Source organism: Gobio gobio (assembly GCF_949357685.1).
Source record: "Gobio gobio genome assembly, chromosome: 15".
Classification (NCBI taxonomy): domain Eukaryota; kingdom Metazoa; phylum Chordata; class Actinopteri; order Cypriniformes; family Gobionidae; genus Gobio; species Gobio gobio.
In genome coordinates this window covers 39897637-39924603 of record NC_137108.1, presented here as the reverse complement: position 1 = coordinate 39924603, position 26967 = coordinate 39897637, and the positions used below count along the sequence as shown (strand labels likewise).

Here is a 26967-nt window from a genome sequence, read left to right as displayed (position 1 = left end):
TTACTGGAGCAGTTGTTTTGGTGCTCCAATGGGAAGCGATTATGCACCATCTCTTTCATTATCCAGGTTGTCTCGATTACCCATTCCAACCTGTACTGATGAAAAGCTAATGGTTTTTTATATTTATTTTGTTTTTTTTAACAATGACAGGTCCAGTGGGAATGCATAAACCCCAAATATAAAGTCAAGAAGAAGAATTACAAGAACTCTGGGATTGTCATTCTGAATCAATGCAAGGTAATATTTTCATTATAAAACGCTCTCTAGAGGACATCTGGACTTTGTCTCGCCCCGTAGGCCCTGTATTTCAAAAAGCGGCAGTATCACACTGTCAGCAGAGGCGTTGATGGTTACAGTAGATGGAGGTGGGAACTTCACACTGCTAGAAGTCATTTCATCCGGCTAAAATGTGAGATCCCCAGCTCTGTAAATGGCCACTGAGTTTGATCATAGTGGACATAAATTAGAAGTGATGAGAAGATGGCAGCATGAAAGTGCTTGAATTCACGTTAACCTGTCCTTTTGTATCCACAGATAATTAAGATGCATTCCTTTCTGGACTACATCATGGGAGGTTGCCAAATACAGTTTACAGTAAGTCCAGACGGATACCACTTGTGTGTGCTTAGTCGATGGAGTTAATTTATCCGTGTATATATCAATAAAACTAATCATCCATTATCATTTGTTTTCTCTGACATTAGCATAGCCGCCAACTTTGTTGAATAAATTATGTTATTATTAGTCAGAGCACTCATGATTTATTATTCATTACCATGTACATACTAATGGGAACAGGAAAAACAAAGTGTCATTCTAAATGTTCACGTTTTGCATAATTTATAAAATACTAATTGTCTCACCTGCTTACAGCACTGTTATTTTCACATGACACTTTTTGTGTGCACTGTAGTGTTTCATTAATTTGTATTATCTGTCACTATTAGATTTTTCTGAATTGTCGGGTCTTCTGAAAGGTTTTTATAATTAGTGTCAATTAAAATGCTCTCTGGTTGTTTTATGAATTTATGTAACATGGAGATATATAAACACTTAATAAAATTGCATAAGGCATAGACCTGCAATTTTTTTAGACCTTTTCTGCTAAAATAGAACAATTTGTTACTAAGGAGAGGATCTTACTTAATTAAATGTTGGTTCAGGCACTTTAGATGAACGCTATAAAACCCAAAACAATCGTGGACTGTACTTAAACCTGTAAACTGACAAAAGCACCAACCTTTAATTAATTGTCTAAATCACTGAATTATATGATTTTCAACATTCATTTGTGACAAATGTAGTTACATTTTCTATTAAATTAATACAATTTTAAGTTTTTGGTTCTATTTTAAGATATAGGTTATACACCAGATATTTCCCTCTGTAATATGGTCCACCATTTTTGTTTTATTGGTTGTCCTCCTGATGTTTGAAGACCATTACTTTTGATGGCGAGTTTGACCATAACTAACAGTCAGACAAGTGTGTCCAAACTTTTGGTGCATTTCTTTTGGTAAATATTGGAATATTGTGTTACGAAATCTGTGATGACTATACAAGCCAACAAGTATATTCTATTTACATAATTAGTCCCAACTCATACATTTTACAGCTCTACTCCAAGCTGTTTACTCTCTGTCAGTGCTGTTAGGAGAGATTCTCCACATATGGTGTGTACATTAAGTAATTAGCGTCAAAGCTCCACTTAAATGCTGCTTGTCTTTTCAGGTAGCGATTGATTTCACAGCCTCTAATGGGGATCCGAAGAACAGTTGTTCGTTACACTACATCCACCCCTACCAGCCTAACGAGTATCTGAAAGCTTTAGTCGCAGTGGGGGAGATTTGCCAAGACTATGACAGGTGAGCAGGCTGAACAGCCAATCAAATCCCAACTTCAGCTCTCTAGATTCTTGATTCTAAACAACAGTTGTTTAGGTTCACACATATGCGAGTTCTCTTTCTCAGAGTGCAGTATTTTGACAGTATAGTGAGTAAAGTAGAGGCCCAACATTGGGGTTTTATTTTGTATGTGATGAAGTGAATGTATGTGATGAAGTGACTGTCTAAAAGCTAAAAAAGGGGAGTAAATGGTTCAAAGGTTCGGTTGGTTAGCATGGCGCCAAAACCTTGTATAGATGTGGATGCAACATTCCCCATTGAAAGCCATTCAAAAGTAGCCGTGTATTTTGACCGAAGAATATTTTTTGCACGAAATATTTTATAAGAATGTAGGTTTGTTGAAAAACCGAAAGCCCTTGAGCAAAGAGGCTGGTTGTACATTTCCTTGCACATGATGTTATGGTGCCTTGGAAGCCAGTCTGAAACTCCTTTCCTTAAAAGGGTACCTTCATACAAAACCAAGTCTGTTAAGTCAGTGACTGAATTGCTGCCTATAGTGGACACAGCCAATATAATATATCTTGTGATGCCCTAAAGTTAAGAGATTACAGGAAAGGAAGTTCTAGTGACGTAACCAAGACACAACACACACAAAATGTATTTATGCTTTTCACTTCAAACAGTGAAGAGAGAGTTGTTAATTAAAATTTTATGAAAAGCATTTTATTTTGTTCCCTATTTAGTTACCTGCTGCCTTTTGCAGGAGAAACTGGAATATGTAATTCACAGATTAGGCATGTAATTTTTTATTTAAAGTACCCCTATTATGCTGTTTTAAAGGTTCCTCATTTTGTTTTGGAGGTCTCCAACAACAGGTTTTATGCATCAAAGGTCAAAAAACACTTTCATTTTCTCATAATATACATTGCACATCACTAGGGCTGGGCGATATGGCTGAAAACTGTATCACAATATAAGTGTTTCATATCAGTCGATATCGATAATTGTTGATATTTGTATGACCTATATAAAATAAGGACCAGGAGAAAAATATATTACATTTAAACATTTGTATTTTAAACTTAACCTTCCTCTGATTATAATCCCCTCAGTTATAAAGGCAGAAATGTCAACACAACCATGGAAAACACTAAAATAATTTGAATGTAAACATAAGTCTAAAATCACAATGAACACTTAACATTAAAGTGCAGTGCCTCTGTTATTTCTTTGTACCGTTTTGATGCTTTGTCATAAGGCACTGATGCAGAGTACCTCTCCATGTCATTTCAAAGAATAGCACAACGGCGAGCACGTTGAGTATAAATGTAACGGAGGCCAGCTAGTAGTTGCTGTGTGAGTAAACCGCTGATCTCGAGACGATCTAGGGGTTGCAGCCTCTAGGTTGCAGATCTAGGGGGTGACGCTAGGGGTTGCAGCCTTTAGCCTCCTCGTTAGAGCGTCCGACTCTCATGCCGGCGGACCAGGGTTCGAGTCCCGCTTGGAGCGGGCGGTTCGAACAGGAGGGGTTACATTGGTGCCGTGACCCGAATGGGAGTGAGGTTTAGGGGGGTGAGTGTAACGGAGGCCAGCTAGTACTTTCTGTGCAAGTAAACCTCACTCCTCGGATCTCAAGAGATGCTCTAGCGACTAATGCTAGGGGTTGCAGCCTTTAGCCTCCTTGTTAGAGCGTACGACTCTCATGCCGGCGGACCCGGGTTCGAGTCCCGCTTGGAGCAAGTGGTCCGAACAGGAGGGGTTACATAAACACGTCCCTAAATGTACAAGGCATGCGCGCAGACAGTGGCTGCGGAGCCAGACGAAAGTATAAACAAGGCTTAAGGTGATAAAACAAGTTTGGTCTGACTATGGTCTGCCATATAAAACTGCCATACTGGCGAGCTGACTTGTTTTCCTGTTTTATCAACAATTTCCTCGCTCGCTGCAGCACTCATTTTCCACTTATCACCACGCCGGTTCTGTTCTGAAGAATCTAACACAAGCCAACGATATGGTGCAACCAAACCTGATACTGTTACATGATTGGCTGTTAGCGTGTCACTCCCTACGTTGCTAGGTTACCAGAGAGTGAGTGCCTTTGTTCGAAAAATCTAACGTTTTATCGAACACATTTTTTATTGATATCGATTACGTGTCTATCGTGATCCATAACGTTATCGTTTTATCGCCCAGCCCTACACATGATTTCAATGATTTTCAAACGACTCCTCGGATGAATTAGCTTCTCTAAATCCCTACTTTCTGCGAGCTACTCTGCTCTGATTGGCCTACCGCTTACAGCACTTGTCGGAAGCTAAATGCTCATTACCATAACTGAACTTCAGCTCAGGAGGCTAATGATGATGTCGATTTTACCATATCAATCCGAGCGTTAGTCCGATGATGAACCCTTGAGAAACGTTCTGCTCAAGTTGTTCTTCCTTGCGATGGAAGTTCAGGTTGAATAATTAGTTCTTTCAGTGATGCATTGTAAGATGTTGCAACTGTAATTCCTCACCATCAGCATTAACAAGTGTATGTCCATCAACAAACCAATGTGTATATTTCTAGTTTTTTGCGGTGCACATGCAGGAACTGTATTAACTATCAATAATGTTGCATATATTAGCCGAGCACTAACATGAATGACTGATGTAACATTAAAGTTTGTAAAAACAAATCTTGCTCCATTCTTTATCATTACTCAAAGTAGTAAGAACGACAGACAATCTGCATTAATAGACACAGTTTTAGGTAATAGTGGCACACAGCTGCTTAGCAGAAGTATTTCAGTAAGACAGTAATAATGTGAGTTAGCCGGAAACTTTAAAAATATAAAACACAAAACTACCTATATTGAACACCCGGTAGAAAATATATACATCAATCATTTTTCATACTTGCTTAATTCTTGTGATTCGGAGTTGTTGTTGATTCAAGTTGTTCACGAGCGGGCAATGTACAACACAGGCGGTAATTACGCAAATGTCATATCTATTGACGTAGAATCATAACACAGTGAGATTTGAATTACAGACGACTCGTTAAGGCGGTTCAGATTCGATTATTTATTTTGGGAGACACCTTTATTTATCGTGCACTTTCAACTTTGTAGAACGATTAGATTCAAAAACAGCTATATTACATACTGCATGAAAGGGAATATAAAAAAAAAACATAATAGGGGCACTTTTTAGACCTGTGGCCTTTGCATGTCAACAGTTGATTCTTTAGAAACCCTGAAGCAGTCTTTGGATAACATGCTAAATCCCAGCATTTTTTTACCACTGTAGCTGAGCTGTTATTTCATCTCTCTGAAAGGTCATTGAAAAACTCATTTCCAGCTCCATGTCAAGCTATGGCTTCACTCCAGAACAAGATGAATACACATCCATCAGGCCGTTTGGTTGGGATGAAATCTGAAATCACAGCGCCTGCTGATTTGGCAGGCACTAACAATAACAATTATGCAAATCTGTCTCCATTACAAATGAGCAGTGATCAGAGGCCATTGAGAAAGGAAAGCATGATGGGAAATTTGGTATGTAATCCCCAAGATCCTCAATTCTTGCTAGCTCTAATCTCCTGTCCGCTTTCACTTTCGTGCAGTGACAAAATGTTCCCGGCGTTTGGCTTTGGTGCTCGAATACCTCCGGACTTCAAGGTAACTTCTTTAGCATTTATAGTGATTTGGGCGCAATTTTTTTTTTCATTAACAGGAAGAGTGAACAATCTAACTAGGCTACTGCAGGAGTAATGTATGAACTGATGGTTCATTTCCCTGTGACCGCTAATGCGCCTTTGTGCGGAGCTGAGTGTTTTATATTCATCTTAGGCTTCAAGAGTTTTTTATTAAATAGATTGAGTATCTGGATATACAGTCCTCACCAGACTTATTGTTAAAATCTCTTTCATGTATTCAAACATTGGTTTTGAATATCTAGCGTTTATTGACAACATGAAGTGAATGCCTCTGAAGGGGGTATTGACCAGCTGAATGTACATTTATCCTGCTTTATTTCAAGACTTCTGACTTCTCATAAATAAATAAATCTATATTAAATATTAATTTAAGTTTGATTTATTTATGTGAGAAGACAAATACAAAAGCAAAGTAATAGCTGTGCTAGTTTCATATCTTATCAAAGCTATGTAAGAAATCAAATGCTTGGGATAAATATACGATTTAATAGTCAGTATATAAAAGTATTTGTATGCAGCAACTGACCAATCAAAATGAAGTATGTCAGAGTGCTTCTGATATTCAGACCAACAGCAAGATTGCGTAAGATTGAGCAATTCGTGTTTTAGACACAATATTGCCTGATCTGAAAATATGTTCCTAAAACCATAATGTCTGCTTTTGTCAACATAACACTGAACCGATCACAGCAGTTCTTGAGTCAACAGTTCACGAATCAATCGCGATCGAATGTAAGATTGATGACAAAAAACAATGTAAATTAACAAAAATGTGCCTACCACTGGTTTTAGGGATGTCAGAATTATGTGATGGTTCACTGAAACAAACTGTTTGAAAGAACCATTCGGTTCCCTGTAGTAAATTGGATTTCCCATCATGGTGTGTTTCATTCTTGAATGAATCAGTGTTTTGAAAGAATCGATTGAGTGAATGATTCAGTGACTTGCTCATAAAGGCAGTCATTTGTTTAGTTTCTGAAGGAATGGGGGTTATGTGCAACAAACTTCTGTATTCTGTAAAACAGGCTGCATTGCTTCCGGTCAGGTCTTTTGTATGTGCTTCATTAAATTTAAAGCCATTTTACCAAGATACTTTCAAAGCAGCAAGAAAAGATGCTCCTAACCGATGTCCATTGCATTTGCATATTGATATCTAAAAGTTTTTTTCTTTAAATAGAATAAAACACCAACGATAAAAATAACTAACTAGGATTGCTGATTACCTTAAAAGTCCATAGATAACGCCAGCAGTTAGCACTGCCATTAACACGTTCTCCGAGAAGCGTATGCAATGAGACTTGTTTTCCTGTTTGTTAATGTGAAATTCAGCCTATTAGGCTTCATGTGCACTTGCAGTCTTGTGGACCTGTGTATGTCTGTTAAATCATTTTAGGTTTCAGAAGGGTGCTCGCAACTGTCCGACAGTAAAATCGGCATTAGATTGTGAGGGCTTAGGGCTTCATTTGGGACATGGCCAAATGGAGTGATTGATTAGCGCATAAAAAACATGAATTGTTCCCACCTACTGGTGTATTGAAGTAAACTGAAAAATGGCAAAAGTCCCTTTGCTTATGGACTGTAAATAGCACTCTTGGAACACCACACAGCCAATCAAATTCAAGGAACTAATAACTGAGTGGTATGAATTATTCTTGAAAAGTACACTATTGATGTCACAAATAAAAATGTTGTTTCTTTTTTAATTCTCAGGTGTCACATGACTTTGCAGTAAACTTCAACGAGGACAACCCAGAATGTGCAGGTATAATAGAGCATTCATTTCAACACTTTCCATATATCCATTCTAGACCACATATCGTAATTTATTTCGTCAATGCAGATCCATTAACTTCCCCATGTGACCTTTGCCCACTGGAACTGAACTACTCAAAGCCTCAACATAACATTGGCAAAGTCAAACAGCCCTTGTTGTCACCCCACACAAAGCCAAGGAGATCGATATATGCAAAGCTGAATTACAGAGCTATGCTATTGACAAAAGTGGACACATTAATGTTTAATGCTGCTATAAAATATACAACCTGAGGGGAATGTCTGAAGGAGGGAGACCTGGCTGATGTCATCACACCCTCCCCTTCCCCAATAATTAGTCTCTCTGGGCCTTGTCAGCACGACTTGATGTTTTAAGGCCAAGTGAAATGATTGTAGCTGGTTGCATTGGATCAGAACTTTCTGTACAGAGTTTTAGGATGTTGTTCAATATTGTAGGATGCATGCTTGCATATTTATTTTGCATTTTGTTAACACTCTGCTGCAAAAGCAGGATTGTTTCTAGACCGTAATCTCTTGCATCATCACAACCTGCTTAAAGTTTGAAACTCGTGTCTCCTAAAAGGGTGGCTGCTATCAGAAAGTAAAGAGGAAAATATGAGAACAATGAGTGCTAGAAATACAGAATCAGATGGGAAAGTAAAGTAATATAAATGATAATTCTGTTATTGTGAGAAAGCCCCTGCCGAGACATCTATGCATTCAAATGTAACCTAGCTCTCTTTGAGATGGTGTTATCTTGGAAGTCAGGTCAGAAGTAGCAAATTATTAGATTTTGTATTTAGTTTGCTTCCAGTTTGTTCGGTACTTAGCTTTTCCATCATCCCCGTCTTCGGCCCCGAGCAGGATAAATTGATCATCGCTCCAATGTATTGGTGTCATTTAATTTCCCTTGCTATTTCTGTACCACCTCTATCAGCGCAGACACACCAGGGTGGCGCCCAGAATGAGCACAGACCACTCAGCTTTTGATCAACCAGCCAGGCCTGTCTCTTCCTGGAATAGCAAATGGCTCGCAGCCCAACCAGGACACATGCCAGCCAATCTCCCCCGAGCAGAGAGCACACCTTTCCCCCCTGGTATTGTCTGGAAAATCCAGCATGACAGTAATGCGGTTCCAACAAACCTGGACGAGACGCACAGAACGCTTGAATAGAGTGAATGACATTGGTGTGCAATTATAAAAAATTTTTACTTTCTCAATATTGACAACCTTGTGTGGACAAGCTGTGGCGTGGCGTCTAGAGAGCACGGCTGTTGGTTTTCCATGAAAGAGGCCAATTTGCAGTCTTCTCACTCTTCCAAAGTCACTCCTTTGGCAAGCTTTGAAAAAGTTTTGCTCATCTGTAGACCTTTGAGCAGTGGGGTGTGAACATCTTGCTGCAACCAAAGGGTCAAGGTTTGACTGCACTAGCCCTGCTGGTCAATATCATGACTTAACCATTCTCTCATTCCTGTGTAGTAATCAAGGAACTTTGCTGCCGTACCATGTGTGCAGCAGGCGCAATGATATTACACAGCGCCTGAAAATAGGCTAACTTCCGTCAACATAACTAACGTGACATCCCTTATATCATCCCTTGATTATTACGCAGGAATGAGAGTATAGTTCCTAGCCATATCGGCCTAGAAAATCGCAAAATTTTCCGTCGGTCTTAGTACACAATGTAACTACAGAAGAGTCAAGTTTTAAATTGGAAAAATACCGAAACTTTTTGGTCATTTTGTTTGAGCGAGATGCTAATCAGATTCAATGATCTATGCTAAGCAATGCTAAAAGTGCTACCGCCAGACCCGGAGATCGGCTGAATGGATTCGAAAACGATAAAACTCAACTGTTTAACTCTAGGGGAGTTGGTAAATGAGCCTATTTTCAAAAATAGTGGCGTGTTCCTTGTCTGGCTATCACCAGACCAAGCTCAATTTAAGACTGAACATTGTTCTGGGGAGTCTGCTCTGTATTTTCTACTGTACAAGAGGCATGATCAGCGAGCATAATTCAAAAGACTCTGTACGCAATTGAATAGTCCTTCAACCAATCAGGCCACAAGAGGCGTGATCAATGGGCAACGACCCATCGCCTCTATCCATCATCGTTTTAAACCCGCCAATAGCGCACCAGGTGGATAAGCCAGTCTGTGATTGGTTCCCACAAAAGTGTAACCGAAGCAGTAGAAATTAATGTACAGGTTTCCAGACTGAGTTGCAGGGCGAAATCAAATCGCCGGCAGATCAGGCTGGGTTTACCCAGTCTAGCCTGTTCCTTTAATTAATAGAAAGTTAAAAAGAACAGCATTTATTTGAAATGGAAAACTTTTATTTTATAACAAATGTATTAACTGTCACTTTTGATAAGTTTAATGGTGGGGTAAGTGGTATTTCAAAACTGCTTTAAAAAAGTGTCTCTGGCCGAGTACCAAAACAAACGTATAGCCAATCAGCAGTAAGGGGCGTGTCTAATAATGACGGGGAGAAGAGAGCGCTCGGTGCATGTCATTATTTAAGACACGACACAGGACGGACATTAGCCGAGGGACGACAGAAAGGGAGGGATGGCAGATAAAAAACAAATGTGGAAAACGTCTAAAGAGCAAAAGAAAGCTTACGATCAGGCAAGAAGTATCAGCTTTCCAGCGCTGGAGAGAACTCAAGGAGCGAAGGCCAAGGTTGCTTTATTTCTTCTCAATAGGCGAGTAACATTTGCTTTTGCTTGAATATGCTCATGTGTAGGGCTGGGTGATAAAACGATAACGATATGTATCGCGATATACACGTAATCTATATCAATAAAAAATGCGTTCAATAAAACGTTCGATCATTGTTTTTTTTTTTCTTCGTCCGAAGAAGCAAGTTAGGTTGCATGAACAAAGGCACTCACTCTCTGGTAACCTAGCAACGTAGGGAGTGACAGCTAACAGCCAATCATGTAATAGTGTCTATTTGGTTGCGCCATATCGTTGTCTCGTGTTGGGTTCTTCAGTAACATAACTGGCATGGAGTGACCAGTGGAAAATGAGTGCTGCAGCGAGCGAGGAAATTGTTGATAAATAAGGAAAACAAGTCAACTCGCCAGTATGGCACTTTTGCCCTACCAAGACTGGTAATACCACAAACTTGTTTTACCACCTTAAGCCTTGTTTATACTTTCTTCTGGCTCCGCAGCACGAGCCTCCGCTGACAGCGCGCGCCTCGTCTGTTTGGGGACCTATTTGGGGACTTGACGCGCACGCCGTTGTACTGGGCGACGGAGTAATTGTTCTATAAACCATCAGGAAACAGCAGTGAGAAGTAAGGTACACATGTGACAATGTTTACTTAAACTGTAAACTTTACCAAAACCACACTACGAAAGAATAGTGTTAAACCAAGTAGAACAGAATATATGGATGGGAGAACATGTATACAACTAAATTAACAATCTCTAAAACATTTTTATTAAACATGGATCTTTATTTTCATTAAAAGGGCTTCTTTCTTCTATTGTAGGCTCATTTTGTACATATAAGCAACTGATTTAAACGCGCAAACTGGGTGCCGGTGTGATGACGTCATGCTCGGCCAGATTCGCCTCAAACTCGTGCATCTTCGGTTGTGGAGCTGTGCGGAAAGTTCACCGCCAAGCGAAATGGGAGTGCGTCTCGATCACCTCCCCAGTTCAGTAGTCAGGGCACTGATCAGGGAGTCAGCCCATTAACTTATGTCCTGACTACTGAACTAGGGACGCACCTTGAGACGCACCCCCCATTTTGCTTGGCTCAATACGCACGGCCCCTCCGAGTTGACTTCATTTTTGTCGCGTGCACCCTCGCGCTCGTGCGAACGCTGAGGATAAACATGTTTACATTTTAATTATTTGAGTGTTTCCCATGGTTGTGTTTACATTTCTGCCTTTATAACTGAGGGGATTATAATCAGAGGAAGATTAAAGCTACACTGTGTGATATTTTCCCCCATCTAGTGGTGAAAAGGTATATGACCATCCAGTGAATTTTAGTTTCTGTTCCTCTCGATTCTGATTTCGTTTCAACTCCTACGGTGGCCGATTTAGTCCAAGATTAACATGGCTTCCAGTTCGACCTCGTCCACATTCGACACGGTGCCTGTGGGATATTCTGTGCGCAGTGGGATGGTTGGAACTCAACTGGCCTAATTATTCGGCTAGAAAGAACTGCAGCTAATCCAGAGTGAACTTTGATGATAGTAATGTTTATTCAGTCATCCAATTGCAAGGCATAAACAGGTTTGCGTGGATATGTACATAAATGTGGTTTCTGTGAGAGAACAAATAAGGATGGTAAATATACATACACAGTTAAGAACTGTATAACTATACTTATACGTTACATTTGTATAATGTAACCGTAAACCAGAGCTTATTGTACCATATATAGGCGCTAAATGCAGCTGCATTAAAAGGAGCTGAGCTGCCTCCGATGCTGCTAACAAGCGGTGTCCGGTTACAAAAGTGTGTGCGCCGCTTTAAAGTTAGCACTGCAGTGCGCTCTGTATAACAATTGTTAATATGCCGATCAGACCTGATACATATTTCCATCAACATACAAGCAAATATTTTCTATAAACGAATAAACATTGGTGATAACAAAATAACTGAATGATTATTCAAATAGGTGAGCATTACGCTATTGTATGTTGACACAAAAATACTTCTGAGGTGACATCAACTGAATTACGCAATGACACACTCTGAAACACATCTACAATGACAATAACTATTATTACTTACGGAGTTATTAACGCACAGAAATACCACACAAGGAAAAACAGACTTTTGAGGAATAAACAAGCCAGGAAAACTCTGTATAACTCTGTTACTGGACGCTGCTGAGATGAAAACTCTCTGCACATGCACCAGACAAGTCTGAACAAGTTGACGCGCACATGCGTGAGGCATGGAATTTTGTACAGTGCCATCGAGTATTAAAACCGGTTAAAACGCGAAAGGCGAAGCTTGAATTTACGGGTATGTCCCTCTTTGGCTAATGTACTTTCAAGATGGAGGGGCAACATGGCGACCACCGTTAGATCCCATTACCTTATGTATTTTCAATTGGCATATTATAAACTTACGAGAATACTTTATTACTTGAAAGAAGTAAATATACATTAATGAGCACATATTTTTTTTAAGAACTAAGTGTTTTTAGCTAAGAATAGACTAAAAAAGTTACACAGTGTAGCTTTAAGTTTAAAATAAAAATATTTAAATTTAATATATTTTTCTCCTGGTCCATATTTTAAATAGGTCATAAAAAAAAATCAATAATTATCGGTATAGACTGATATGAAACACTTGTATCGTGATATAGTTTTCAGCCATATCACCCAGCCCTACTCGTGTGTTATGTTTTCTTGCTTGTCCATTTGCAATCGTATTGTCGTTCACTTCAGCGATGATAAAGACCCATTCATTTTCACACCGTATAAGCCTGGAACGTCTAAACCTCCTCCACTGTCTGTTTCAAGTGTCCGCTCCCAAAGTGTGTCCGAAAAGTAAGATAATATACTCCTACTATATGTTTGGTTCCTCTTTTCGTGATCGATATAATCCTCTAATCTTGTCATATTTGTAATATGTTCATTAGTTGGACTATCGTGGTCGTGCTATCGAGTTCATGAGAACTGCGTTTGTGTTTTTGGGATGTGTTTTTCACTGAACATTCAACCTGGATTACCATAGTAACACACATTGCTTTCACTTATTGATGACATCACAACCTGGGCTGGCACAGCAGATTCCGCCATAGTTGTTGCCTGGGTTCAGATTTGTGCGGGGCGGAGCTATCAAAATTTTACCCCACCTTTAATGCATCCTTGCTGAAAGTATTTATTCTTTTTACAAATTTGGATCCCAAACTTTTAAATGCTAATATTCTAATTTCTATAGCTTACTGTATTTATGCATGTATAAAACCTTTTTTTTTTACTTGTTGTCTATAAGCTTTTTTTGTCTATAACACCTTAATATTGAAATTTAGCAGGAAGAAAGTATGTTTCTCAAAATAATTCCTTCACATTGACATGCCTCTTTCAACTCGAATATCTATAATTCAGTTTAACAGTTTCCCACTTGGTCGCTTTATAAGTATAACACTTCTGACAAGGCCACAAGAATTCCCATGAACATTGAGCGAGCATTTCGAACACTTATGGGGGTCACGCGCAAGCCAAGCAACTGCCATTGAAATGAATAAGAATTGTAATGGACTTTTTTTTCCTCCTGGTAGACCTCCTCTGCTGAAACACAGCAGAACTTTTACACATTCACACCAGCTACTGCCCTGAGGAGAATTGTGTTGGCCAATGCAATTACTGTAGACTGTAATTAGAAATGGGGTGAAAATCAGAAAACTCATTTAGATGATTGCTGACACTCTGCAATGTGTGTGTGTGTGTGTGTGGTTTTCCCTGATCGATTGTGGGACGTTTCACCTGTCAATGAGTCCTAGGTGGAATTCCCAATGTGATATCACATCTAACAACATTTACAGCTTTATATTTGCGGAGGGTGATGGAGTTTCATTCATTGTGCTAACATCACAAGCAGACAAGTGCACATGGGTGAGACATTCTCACAGCAGCAGTGTGTCACGGATGATGCATGAAGACTTGGAAGGTCTTGTGACGAAAGGACGTCAGCAGTAGGTTAATTCAAGCTTCAGCATGACATGTCCTTTAAAGAGTGCAGTGTGTGTCTAAGTTGAAGAGTCTATTAGGGTCCAGTGCACCTTTGATTCCTCTTTGCGGGGAAGCCACTGAAGAGATTACGTCCATTGATCTCCGGTTTGAAAGTCCTCTCATCTTAATTCTGCTACTGCACAGCATGTCATGCTTTCACCTTTGAGCCCGTTTGTGCGTGTTCAAGCTCACAGGTGTTAATTAAATGAAACAGTTGGAGACGTGGTGAGGAAAGACAGGCTGACCTTAAGATTCATGCTCATCATGTCAGTAAACAGCATTACTGCTTCATTCCGGAAATTGAGTCTTCACTGACATTTATTGCAGTCCTTTTAATGCTCCTACGTTTACGTAGCCCATGCAGAATCTTAAAAATAAAATAAAATTTATAATAATAATAATAATAATAATAACCCTGGTATTTAGTTAGCAGTAGCATGTAGTAACGGCTCCAGACTTTCCTTCTTAAACTTTGCAGGTATCCAGGGTGTGGTAGAGGCCTACCAGAATTGCCTTCCTAAGATTCAGTTGTACGGTCCCACAAACATTGCCCCGATCATCCAGAAAGTGGCCAACTTTGCTTCTGAGGAAATGCACACCAAAGAGGCCATGGTGAGTGTGTTTCTGTTCCATCTCTTTTCATCTCTAAAGTTTGTCTTGTTAGGGGTTCAAGCGCATAGCGCTGAAACCTTATTGTAATTGGTAGAATCCAAGGATCAGCATTCTCCACTAAAAGTGATCGGGCAGACCAAACCATAAGTGGTAGAGATTTGAAACTTTGAGGGATGGTAGTACCCACCCCGTCTACAACGTCACCAAGGCTCGCCCCCAATCGGCCTGTCGGTGGCGCTACAGCGATCAAAAGTACGTAATGGCTCATAACCGTTTGTTGCTGGCTCAAGTGTCTTACATAGGTGGAATTCTTGGCTCAATACGAACAAAAACACATCTCAGATTTGATCACCTTGGACAACTTTGGGGGTATTTAGGATTTGTCAACAAAACCTACTTTTGCAAACTAGTCCTAAGTTTTTTGACCGATCGGAACCAAACCAGTGCAGAACGATTCTATGGACTCTGATTGTCAATAATTATCCCCCAAAAAAATCAGATTGACATCCGCAACGGTACGCCAAAGTGTTCGGAAGTGGCCGTGGCAACTTTTACTAAAATGGCTATCCCTCTTGAGCGTGATGAGAGAATTTCACCAAACTCGGTAAACCTATGGTATCTACGGACTCGGCCTGTAATTGCGTGAAAAAGGATGTGTCGACTGGCCATGAAAACGGCTATAGTTAATCGACAGTCAATCCGATTCACTTGAAAACTGGCATGCTGTGTCTTTGTCCAAGGTGCCGCAATTGTCTATGAGGTCATTCGCGTATCTCAAAAACACGGCCACTGTAAGCTAGGGGTGTAACGGTACACGTATTCGTACCGAACCGCTTCGGTACAGGGCTTTCGGTTTGGTGCACGCGTGTACCGAACGGTTCCGAATGCAATCTTTAACAGTTAACAGGCGCATTCGCACATTTTTCGCACATGCCCATGACATTCATACCATATGGTATAATCCTCATTCAAGCATGTGCTTAAAGGCCTTAAATCACTTGAACCCTGTTAATTACTGCTTGCAGCTATATCTCTAATTGTCCTTTTTTGCCTTGATGCAGCAATACTTCATTCTGCTCATCCTGACGGACGGTGTGATCACAGATATGGCGGACACTAGAGAGGCTATCGTCCACGCCTCTCACCTGCCGATGTCTGTCATAATCGTGGGAGTTGGAAGTGCAGATTTCACTGACATGGAGATGCTGGACGGTGATGACGGAATCCTTCGTTCGCCTAAAGGGGAACCAGTGTTGCGTGACATCGTACAGTTTGTGCCGTTCCGTAACTTCAAACATGTGAGTTTACATGGGGTTTATATATAAGAATTTGAGTGACATTTAATATAGCAGTTATTAAATAGACCAGTGTTCCAACTGTGCTAAAATGTCAGGCCAAAATTCCCATTTTAAGGGGTCGATGCAGACATTTATTGCGTTTTAAAATGAGCTAAATACCAGATTAATTTAGTTAGATATTAGTTTATGTAACATATTACAGCAAACACATAAAACGTGATAGTTGTACGATTCTTTTATTAGTGAAGTGCACCTTATTTGTGGAAAGTGCCTATTTATGTAAAGTTTACTATTATTTTAAATTTATTTTATTTTTTTTTACATTTAAATGTTCTATTAAGGGTTTTTTTATTTCAGTTTTCATAATTTTAGTACTGTAACCTAAACTTGGTTTTATTTTATTTTTGTATTCATTTTTTCAAGTTTTTCATTGAATATTTGTCATTTATTTCAGTTAACAAAAATTATTTAAAATAGTTTTAGCTTTAGTTAACAATGCATTTAGTATTATTGGCAAAAGGTTGAGCGTGAACTGTTTGAATTTTAGAGTCACCCTCCTGAATCAAGGCTCAAATCACTGGAACAGCAAATGTTTATCACGCCTGTTTACTAGTTCTTAGTACCTAATGTTTCACAGCTAAGGAGATCTTTTCATGCCCCTCGTCTGAGCTCCGTTTACTTGGAATTGGAAGTTAAAATGATTATATATGCAGCTGAACTGTAGCTCATGCCCTTTAATCAGTGTATTGCTATGCAGAGGTTTTCATCCAGCATCTTTATAATGTCTGAAGTACCTCTAAGGAGAATCTCTCCTGGTTAATTACTCCCCCCTTCCTTGCTCTCCGTCTCACATTTCCCACCCTGACTCAGAGCAATCTAATAACCTTTAGCTTGACTGCTCCATTAATTACCACATCTACTGCCGGTCCCTGGTGGAAAACAAACCACAGAATGCCGAAACACACTGACTCAAGTGGGTTAACTAGTGACACAAATCCCACATTTTTGCCAACATAGAGGGTTGTGTTTTTTTTTAATATAGAGCCAAAAGGTTGTCTGAGGAAAGTTTACGATTCTGTGATTTAGAATTTTTCTGAAAGCAATTAACTTTTCAGCAATAATTCAATTGATCAAAAGTAAGAGTAAAATATAGGTTACACTATTTTGATGGTCCACTTGGGACACTAACTATTTGCAACTACTTGTCAACTAACTCTCATTAGAGTATTAGTTCACTGTTAGAGTTTGTGTTAGGGGACCATCAAAATAAAGTCTTAGCAGATATTAACTCTTTCCTCGCCATTTACAGAAATGTCTGTTTTCAGTAGCTGTTTCCATTACCCTTCGAATTGCCTTCAAATGCCACAATTTATCAAGACTTCAAAGCAGATAATAGGGTGAAACACCCAGAAACACCTCATACATAGCCGCTCTCAAGCATAAGGGGCTTTCCTTGCCACTAAACATTGGATAGCACGCCAAGTCTCCTTCGATTAAAAATAATGGCTAGTGCGGTGACTGATATATGTAAACCTACCAACATCCGTCGCCATGATCTTTTGGAGTAACTTACCGCAAGAGGAAAAAAATATGCTTTAAATCGCATAACATCAGTTAATGGAAATATCGTAAAGGTTTTGTACAAATCTGTAATTGAAACCAGGCGACTGTTATATGGTTCTATATGCTATTACTTATCTTCTGAAAGCGTACAGAATCACCGGATCAAAACACACACGAAAAAGGAGCAGAAACAAGCAATCGATAACATAAAATTAACACGATAATCAAACATTAAATGGCATATAAATCAAAACTGCCTAACGTTACCGAATGAAATGTCGACCCAGGAAGGGTTAACGAGCTGTTTGTTGTCGTTTTAAAAAGCAGAGGCTTTATTTCTTTTTGATTATTTTGCATGTTCAGATATTCATACAAAATATTCTGGGGGCCATGGAAGCTTTGTGAAAATGATCAAAAGTGCTGGCGGGGAAAGAGTCAAGCAGACAGTCTACTAATACTCTTATGACATGTAGTTGCAAAGTTACTTATACTGTTCAAGATTCAAGATTCAAGATTCAAGAGTTTTATTTGTCACATACACAGTTATATACACAATATACAACTGGCAGTGAAATGTAAACAGGTCCGCTCCATGGACAGTGCAAATAACAGTTACAAGAAATTAAATAGAAATAGAATAAAGTTAGAATAAAAAGTATTAACATAAGTAGAATTATAAATAAATCAAGTAAAAGATAAAAATAGGAAATAAGATAAAAATAAAAATATAAAAAATATGTGGATGATAAGTGAGAAACTGTAGACTTAAAAATAAGTGGTTAACATAAAATATATAATATGTATATATAAAGAAGTATAATGTGCAAGGTTTATTACAGGTTGTTACGCAGTAACAATAGGGACGTAAAGTAAAGTGCAGTGCAATTGCAGTATGTGGATGTTAATGTTGAAAGACCGTATGTTTATGCGTGTGCGGGGGTGAAGTGTAGTTAGTAGAATGTCTAAAGTGGACCAATGAAATAGTTACTGAATAATATTTTACAATATTACTGTATTTGTTCAAATGCTTAGTCTTTTGAATGTTAGTGTCTATAAAATCAATATTAAGCTTATTACAACAGTCAACATATAGAACACAGAATGAATGAATCTATACATTTGACATGGCATGTCTCTAAATGTGACAGATTGTCCATACAAGCCAAAGTGACAGTTTATTGGGATCCTCCCGGGAGAAGTGCCAAAGCTTGTTTTCTTTTCAGCCATATATACTGTATTGATGGCTCCTGATTAACAACACCATCTCAGCCGTGTCTCCATATCTGAGAATCTCCTCTCCTCCATCTAATTGGCCAACAGGGGTTGGAGGGGTTTGTCACGTCTCCTTTGACGTTGGCATCCTCTGATTTCCTCTCAGCTCCTCGAGGCGGCTTTGAGTCACATGAGTCACTTTTGAGGATGTTTTTCATTAGTGTGCATGTGGGTTTCAGCAAGTACAGTATCTTCACACATCATTAGTGCTGGACCAGATGGCGAAATGGATAAATGGCCCTGCAAATGTTTGTTTCTGTTCTTCTTCTCAGGCCTCTCCTGCTGCTTTGGCAAAAAGTGTCTTAGCTGAAGTCCCAAACCAGGTGGTGGACTATTACAACAGCAAGGGGATCAAGCCCAAGTGCCCCAGCGAGTATGAGTCTTCCAGGACGTTTGGTCACTGAAGCGCCGAGCTACCGCTCATTACAAAAACTAGCACGTTTCTGTGAATTTTAAACCTAATCTGTTCTACTTTGTTTTGTTTGCATGCGTAGCCTGTGAGGCTTGCATAGGTGTTGCAATGCTACCTTTCCTATATGTACATGTGTACATGTACAGACTTACAACTATGAAGAAAGAAAAAAAGTCCTACTGATTTAAGCATGATGACTGGGATTAGTTGAAGAAATATATATGGATTATCTGTTGTTTTCTTTTATATAAAGGTTTACTGAGATTTTGCTAAATTTCGTAATGTTCTTACATTGTAAAGCATTTTGGATCTTAGAGAATGAATAGATACTTGAATTAGAATATCTGTGGACATTCAGGCTCGCTCTCTCTCGCTCTCTCTTGTTCTTTTTTGCAGATGCAGGGCCAGATGCATGATTGTATTTTGCATGTTATTAATAACAAACCAGCCTCGTTTTTCTATCGGTTCCTTTTGGGACCAGTGATGTGAGTTCATGTGAAGCTGCTCTTCTGACCTGTCCACAAATAAGACTTTAGAATGAAGTATTTTTTGGTAGTTTTAAGTGATGATGTAACAAATTGATTGAAAATAAAGTTTGTGTTATGAATGATGTATATCTGTGTGGGTTTCAAGTATCCATCCAACCGGAAATATTGGAAACAACCACTGATGGACAACACACTATTGAAAAAGCACTTTATAAGTTTGATGTGATAAACTTTCTAATGAGATTTCCACTTGTCTTTGCAGTTCTTCAGTTTCAGAGCTGAAAAATGTATTTTAGAAACTGCTAGACACACTCATTATAGGCAATGTCAGGGGACAATTTTCTGCAAACATTAAACACTAAAAAGCATCAGCAATGTGTGTGGGTCCTCAAACTGTCATAATGCGTGCTGACTGACCTGCCATGAACCTCTGGTGAGCCGCTGCGCTCCCACACGGCTGGTACGGGACTTTCCCCTGAAGACCATCACAGAGAAGCCTGTAGCCTACATCACTACTGTAACTGGATCTTAACAGTTGGGTCATGTAATACACGTTATAGTTTTTGGCAGTGTTAATCTTGTCAAAATGAACGACAAAAAGGTTTGCTAAAGAACATGGGTCTCATTCACTAATAATAGCGTATATTATTTAGTTTCATTTCTCACGAAAAATCTCCACCTAATTCACAACATGTTTGTGCGCACATGAATTTGTTTGTGCGCACATGAATTTGTTCTTAACATTTGTTCTGAGGTGTCTGGTTGCTGAAACCACGCCCACCTAGCTCAACCATAGTGACAATCCCCTTAATTATGCAGAGCTTTCAGGCCCCCTGAAATCAAAAGTTTTTTAGCTTTTAGTATGACTATGTTAGACTAAGGATATGAATAAGCTGGTGTGTTCCAAAACAATGACACAATGCGCATTTAGGAGATACAGTCTCTCACTTTCGTTAAAATGAATCACAGATTTTGATGACATCATCGCAGACTTCATCTCATCACATTTTCTGTCCAATCAAATGCTTTCTAGAATCTAAAGCACCCACCCCCTACACTATAAATAGATGCTAAAGCAGTGGCTGAAATCAGTCCGCTGTTCACACACATTTACTATTTTCTACATGGTGAATGGCACATAGTGCACTATACATCCGATAAGAAACGATTCAGACAATGTAAATATGCTTTAAGTTGAGGCGAATGAAGTCTGGTTTCACATTACTTTCACGCACACACACAGTCTAGACCAAAGCCGTTGACTAGAGACACGAGAGCGCAACGCGGATCATATGCGTGAGTGTATCAGACCCATTTAAATTCTGCTCAGAATGCTGTATTTCAATAGCCTGACGTCGTCATACTCAATTCTAGTCAGAATATGAGTCTGATACTGCTCCGTTGGGCTGTGATTATGGGGCGTGTTTCAACCGAACCAGGAAAGACCTCAATTGGATAGACCTACAACCAATCAGAGCAACGAAGCGACGCATAACGTTAGTTATCAAATGTCAACAGAACTCAACTGCACTGTGTTGCCATGTCCGCGGGTTGAAGCGACCCCAATTATGTGATATACAGACCCAGGAATGCGATTTTTAGCTGCCGGCCCTGCCAACATAACACATATTTTACCCCCCAAATGCCTTTTTTCCCCGGAGAACCCCCCCTGGAAAGCTATTGGGCTTGTTTTTGGCTAGTTTTGAGGAACGTTAGCAATTGGGCGGGTTTTGTTGTAAAAACTTGGCAACCCTGTCTGCACGCACACTGGAATAAGTAGCCTAACGTTAGAAGAAAAAGATAATTGTAAACGATCTTTGCCGATGTTGTAAAAAAAGAATTTAAAGATACACAGAGTACTTACCAACACGATCATCATTTCTGAGAGAAATAGTAAAGGTGAATGCATATACGAACAAGTTCTCCTTTTAGGATTAGAACAAACTCAACCCAAGCGCCTTTGATGACGTGGATGATTACGTTACGTTTATCATCTGTCCATCATCGTCTAAAGCCCGCCCTGACAATTTCATTGGTCCGAACAGTTTCTGTTCGGGCATATTTACTTCTCTATGGATCAAGTCCAGACCGAACTGCCCGAGTAAAAATGTTGTGGGCGGGGCTAAGTTCGGCTGGCATCCAGGCTAGTATTTCAAAGCAATATGGAGGAGATTATGATGATAAACGGTTAGAGATTAGGAGGAAACTCTGGCTTTACCACACAGAAAGGCTCTAGTCAAACTGTGGTATTAACAAAATACTATTGGCTGTTTCAAAAAAGGGGAGGAGCTGCTAACAGTTGGAGCCATTTCAGGGGTAATTACACATTGAATAATGCTGAGCATTTCAAGGCACTTCAGTGGGCCCTTAATATAATTTAAACGGATGAGTTATTAAAAAATTCACCCCCCTCACGGTTGCCATGAAGGGCAAAATTAGCCATATAGACCAAAACCACTTTTTGTATCAGGCTGTGAAAAAAAAAATTCTGCAGTAAAGTTGCCATCATAGTGACAACAGTCAATCACATGACTTTTCCTGTGTTGCATGAACGCAATTGGCTAGCGTCTGCGCTAGGGTATTTGCATAGGCAATCTGATTGGCTGATGCCTGCATTGGCGCTTGTGAAGTTGAACATTTTTCTATTTCTACCACAAGCAATGCCAGTGACGCTACGCAACGGAACACACAATTCAATTTGGCAACGCATTAGGGGTGTGAACCTACACTGGTCTCACGGTTCGGTTCGATTCGATTACGATTATCATGCCATCGATTCGGTTCAATTCGATATCACGATGCATCACAATGCATTGACGATGCACTGCATCCTCATGTATACAATTTTGTCAGTCAGTTATATGAACTGAACCTTTAATTTTACCTGCTCAAAGAAAACACGCTTCTTGAATGTATCAAACAAAACTCAAGTCATGGACACAGAAGACAACAGGAGCGTTTAGAACAAAGAAAATACTAAAAGCCACTTCAGGAGGTGGTCTGCGCTCAATACAGTCAAAACTAAAGTCTAAATGCATCTGGCTGTTGAAACCACATATGTAAATTTTATTCCTCGCAAAAATGCTAAAAAAAAACATGTACGTGTGAGCGTGTTATGGCCTATGACATAGCCAGATATGACGGCGCTACTGAAACACGCATTGCTGCAGACGAGCAGCTGCGTATCTCTTCGTCAAGCAAACGCACAAACTACCGAAAGTAAAGTCGTAGGTGCTCAACATACAATCATATTCATTACAAGTAAAGAAACTGAATGATTTGACCAGTGCTGTTGAAAAATCAAAGACCGCAATAGGAGAGCGCACAGCTCAATGATGATCAATAAACTGTAGCTCACATCTGTTGTTTTCGGTGACGTGAACTCCAATAAATCTGCATATAGTGCTGGAAATGTAGATCGGATTTATATCCGTTTTGCGGAGATACATTTATGTACCCAAATGTAAATTAAATCGTTTTGATAAATCAGATAGCTTTGATATACACACAGTGCATGTGCTTACCAGGTTGTTCATAAAAGACGAAATGTGCTCAGATGTCTGCTTTTAAAGTTGTTGGAGCATTTGAATTACTTGCACTCGCATCTCGCCTCCCTCTACCATTGTATGTTACCGCAACAATGCACGTACACGACAAATGACGTCAGAAAAGAATCAGTAGGCTACATTAGAATCGGTTATTGTCTATTACTGAACCAATATCGAATCGTCCTCGTCTGCATCACGATGCATCAAATAAACGATTAATTTCGACACCCCTACAACGCATGACGTCACCCATTCAAAGTAAATGAGAAGCCATAGCTGTCAACATTGAACATTGAAAATAAGGGAGATTTCCCGGAATCCATCCACAAAATAAGGGATTTTTTTTTTACACGATTCTTACCCACAAACTAAAAAAAAAAAAAAAGAGTCTAAAGAGTTTATAACTAGGGCTGCTCGATTATGGAAAAAATCATAATCACGATTATTTTGGTCAATATTGAAATCACGATTATGTAACACGATTATTTCACATGACTTTGGGAATGTGTTGTATTTATTAAAAATACACCTTTCAACAATTCAATTGAAATTGTAACATTTGTTGTACTTTTTGAACTATTAAAATAAATAATATAACATATATTCAAATCAAAGAATAAAAGTATTCACGTAAAAATGATAACCACAAATAAATAAGATAAATAATTTGGTTCGGCTAGATATGCTTTTCAGGTACGTCTAACATTAGTTTTCAGGTACAGAAATTGATCAAATGTAAAATAACATTGCATATTTGACTGTATAAATTGAAGATGAATTCTATTAAACTTACAAAAGCTATTCAATCAAGAGCAGTGAGTGATGTCCGTGTCTTTTGTTGTTTGACATTAAACAGACAGCAGTAAAGGCTACTGCCCCTTTAAGACCTAATGCTCCGATATGCGTCGTCTTTTCTCGACTGCATATACAGACTATGTCTGCTAGAATACTCATCAAGATGGACATGTTGACATACTTTTTGCGTGAGTTTGTCCGTTCAAGAGCAAGACTTGAAAGATAACTCAATATTTGAGCGCGTGCGACTTCTCATTCGCGTCTTCTGGCACTACATCCGGGTGATGACGACGAAAATGACTGGTCATATTCGAACGAACATACGGCATGCAATGAACAAAGTTTACAAAGAGAGAATTATTTGAAAAATTTGAACAAAAAAAAAATATATATATTTAAAGGACTTTTACACGGCACGCCTGCTCTCGTCAGGCGGCACCCCGGTTGGGAAACACTGGCCTAAGCTACTGTCTGTGTACTGCCACCTGCTTGACTGGAGGTCTAGCAACCCAAGTGCAAGCCACTTCACAGACACAGATAGTAGCGTGTTCTGAGTTAACACAATCAGAACGTAAAAATATGGGATATTTTATGGGAAAATACTAAAACGGGAAGACAGCGGGAAAAGAGCTAAAATACGTGAGAAACCCGTAAAAAACGGGAGGGTTGACAGCTATGTGAGAAGCGTTGACGCAGACGCCCCATGTGAATACACCGTTACAGCCTTTCACTCTCATCAAACTTGCCTCTGTTTGCAGACTCGCCCGATCCTCGAGCAATGTCAAGTGTGCCATTCTCACCAGTTCTTACAATAAACACCTTTTATACAGACCCAGATTACGGACCTCGCATTAGCCAGCAGTACAGTACACCTTTATCTGTGTTATTCAGAGAAACCTCTCAGCTGAAGTTATAACAGCTTTTATTTATTTAACTCTTTAACTGTATATGATGGGATGTATTTGAGATTAAATTAAATTGTATTATTTAATAATTTATTATATGTATGAATTATATAATACAATTAATGCAACATACTTCAATATAATAACAGTCTTGTAGGATGAAATAACTTCTTAACAAGATTATAAGGCCATATACAGAGTAAGAGCTTTTTGTGTGCATGTGGTTTCAGGTGTTCCTATATTTTTCGTAAATTTAGAATAAATTGTTACAAAATATTTGGTGAATCGTAATTTGTTCTTAAAATCGTGCATACGTTTGTGGATTACCATGCTCAGTGATTGAGACCCAGTGTTGGTTTTTTGAAGACGAAAGAAAATTTTATTACAATAATGTCAGGGTTTTAGTCAGTGTGTTTGAGCTGTGTGAGCATAAACAATTTTACAACTGCATCTGCACAAAATGGGGATAAATACAAGTGTTTCCAAGCCTGAGCCCTTCCAAATGGCTCTAAATTATGCTCTCTAAAAACAACAACAACAACAAACAAACAAAAAAAAGATGTGTCAAAGCCACTTTTTTTTTTTGTGTAATGTGATGGAAATGTGCTAAAACCACATTCACATATAAGTCTCTGAAGGCTCTCTGTACTTCATTATCTCATTTGTTCTCAATCAACCAGAGCATGTCATGACTCCCTAAAAGCTTACACGGGTCATTTGTATTTTATTGGGTCCATCATTGATCTGGCCCTTGAGGACGACCACAGGATCCTATATCATTAGGCAAATGCATTCTGAAGAGCTTTTGTCAGTGATTGGCTCATATTGTGTGGTTGTCATGGGGACCTGTGGCCCAGGCTTTGGTTTTGAAGTGTAATATGAGAGGAATTCCAATAAAAAGTATGGATATTCTCCTGGGACCCAGGAAGATACCAAATGTTTGGAAGTTTCACCATGACAACAACAAATTTAGCACTCTCATGGAAATGTAATATTTTGTAATTATTTAAATCTGACTAGTTTTCTAATTGTTTGTTATATATCAAAAACTAAGGAAAATTAATAGAGGACACCAGTTCTTAAAGCATGTTTATCAGTCATTTCGGGAGACACACAAAGTGAATAGGGAAAGAAATTGTATCAATATTCCTATGAAATATTATGACAAAAATGTGTCAATTACTGTCCCCAAATTAGACAACGTGAATAGATGCATTGTATCGAATGGGGAAAACCCATTTATCGTTATTTTACCCACATATTGCATAAAGTAAAATGGTATATCAATTAATTCTGTTATATCTTTCATAACATAGTTGAAAATCATCTTTATACAAAGTTTGGTTAAAAAAAACTGAAACCTAAAAATTGATCGGTGAATGAAAAAAAAAAAAAATCCCATTGTTTTTGCCTATACAACATTTCACGTCACGACTCTTTTTTATTTTTTAGTCCTGGTGTCCACTAGAGTGGACATAGCATACAATGATTTCCATTTCCCAACATGCTTTGTCACGACACTCAAAACTGCTAACATTAAAGGAACACTCCACCGCTAGCTTAGCATAATGAATGGAATCCTATGTTGCCAGCTAGCATGTCCCGAGTAAAAGTGATCCAAAAAAAACAAACACCTAATTACTTCTTGTGGCCTGCGTATTCACAACGAATACAAATAGCGATGCAGATTAAGACTAGGCGATTTCCTAGGCAGATATTAACTTGGGACTATATTAGGGTGAAGCACAGGCGAAGCACTGATTGCAACCTCCTCCTCCTGTCGTTCTATTTCCAAAGCACGCAGGCGTAGCTCATCTTCTGAAAACTCTGGTTCATAGAGGTATGGTTCTGGATCTTGACTGTCTAAGAAGTAACCCTCTTCGTCTCTCACAAATTCAGCCATGTTCATCGCCATTCATATACTGATATAAATATCCAGCTACTATTCACGCCGGTATGTTGACGGAAGTTCTGGGATTTCATGTGTTGCGTGATATCTCTGCACCCAAGTAGCAGTGCTTCGCCTGTGCTTCCCCATAAT

General features: G+C 39.1%; 1 protein-coding gene across 1 annotated transcript in view; it reads left to right on the top strand.

The window, feature by feature from the left end:
* The window catches only part of cpne4a (copine IVa), a 102465-nt gene extending 82545 nt beyond the window's left edge, over positions 1 to 19920 (top strand). The window contains exons 8-15 of the mRNA XM_079836117.1: positions 151 to 237; positions 535 to 594; positions 1732 to 1865; positions 5454 to 5508; positions 7257 to 7308; positions 14512 to 14645; positions 15707 to 15943; positions 19051 to 19920. Of these exons, the coding sequence (XP_079692243.1) occupies positions 151 to 237; positions 535 to 594; positions 1732 to 1865; positions 5454 to 5508; positions 7257 to 7308; positions 14512 to 14645; positions 15707 to 15943; positions 19051 to 19182 (891 nt within the window). The 3' untranslated portion in view covers positions 19183 to 19920. The remainder of the gene's footprint in view (positions 1 to 150; positions 238 to 534; positions 595 to 1731; positions 1866 to 5453; positions 5509 to 7256; positions 7309 to 14511; positions 14646 to 15706; positions 15944 to 19050) is intronic.
* The last annotated feature ends 7047 nt before the right edge of the window (positions 19921 to 26967 follow it).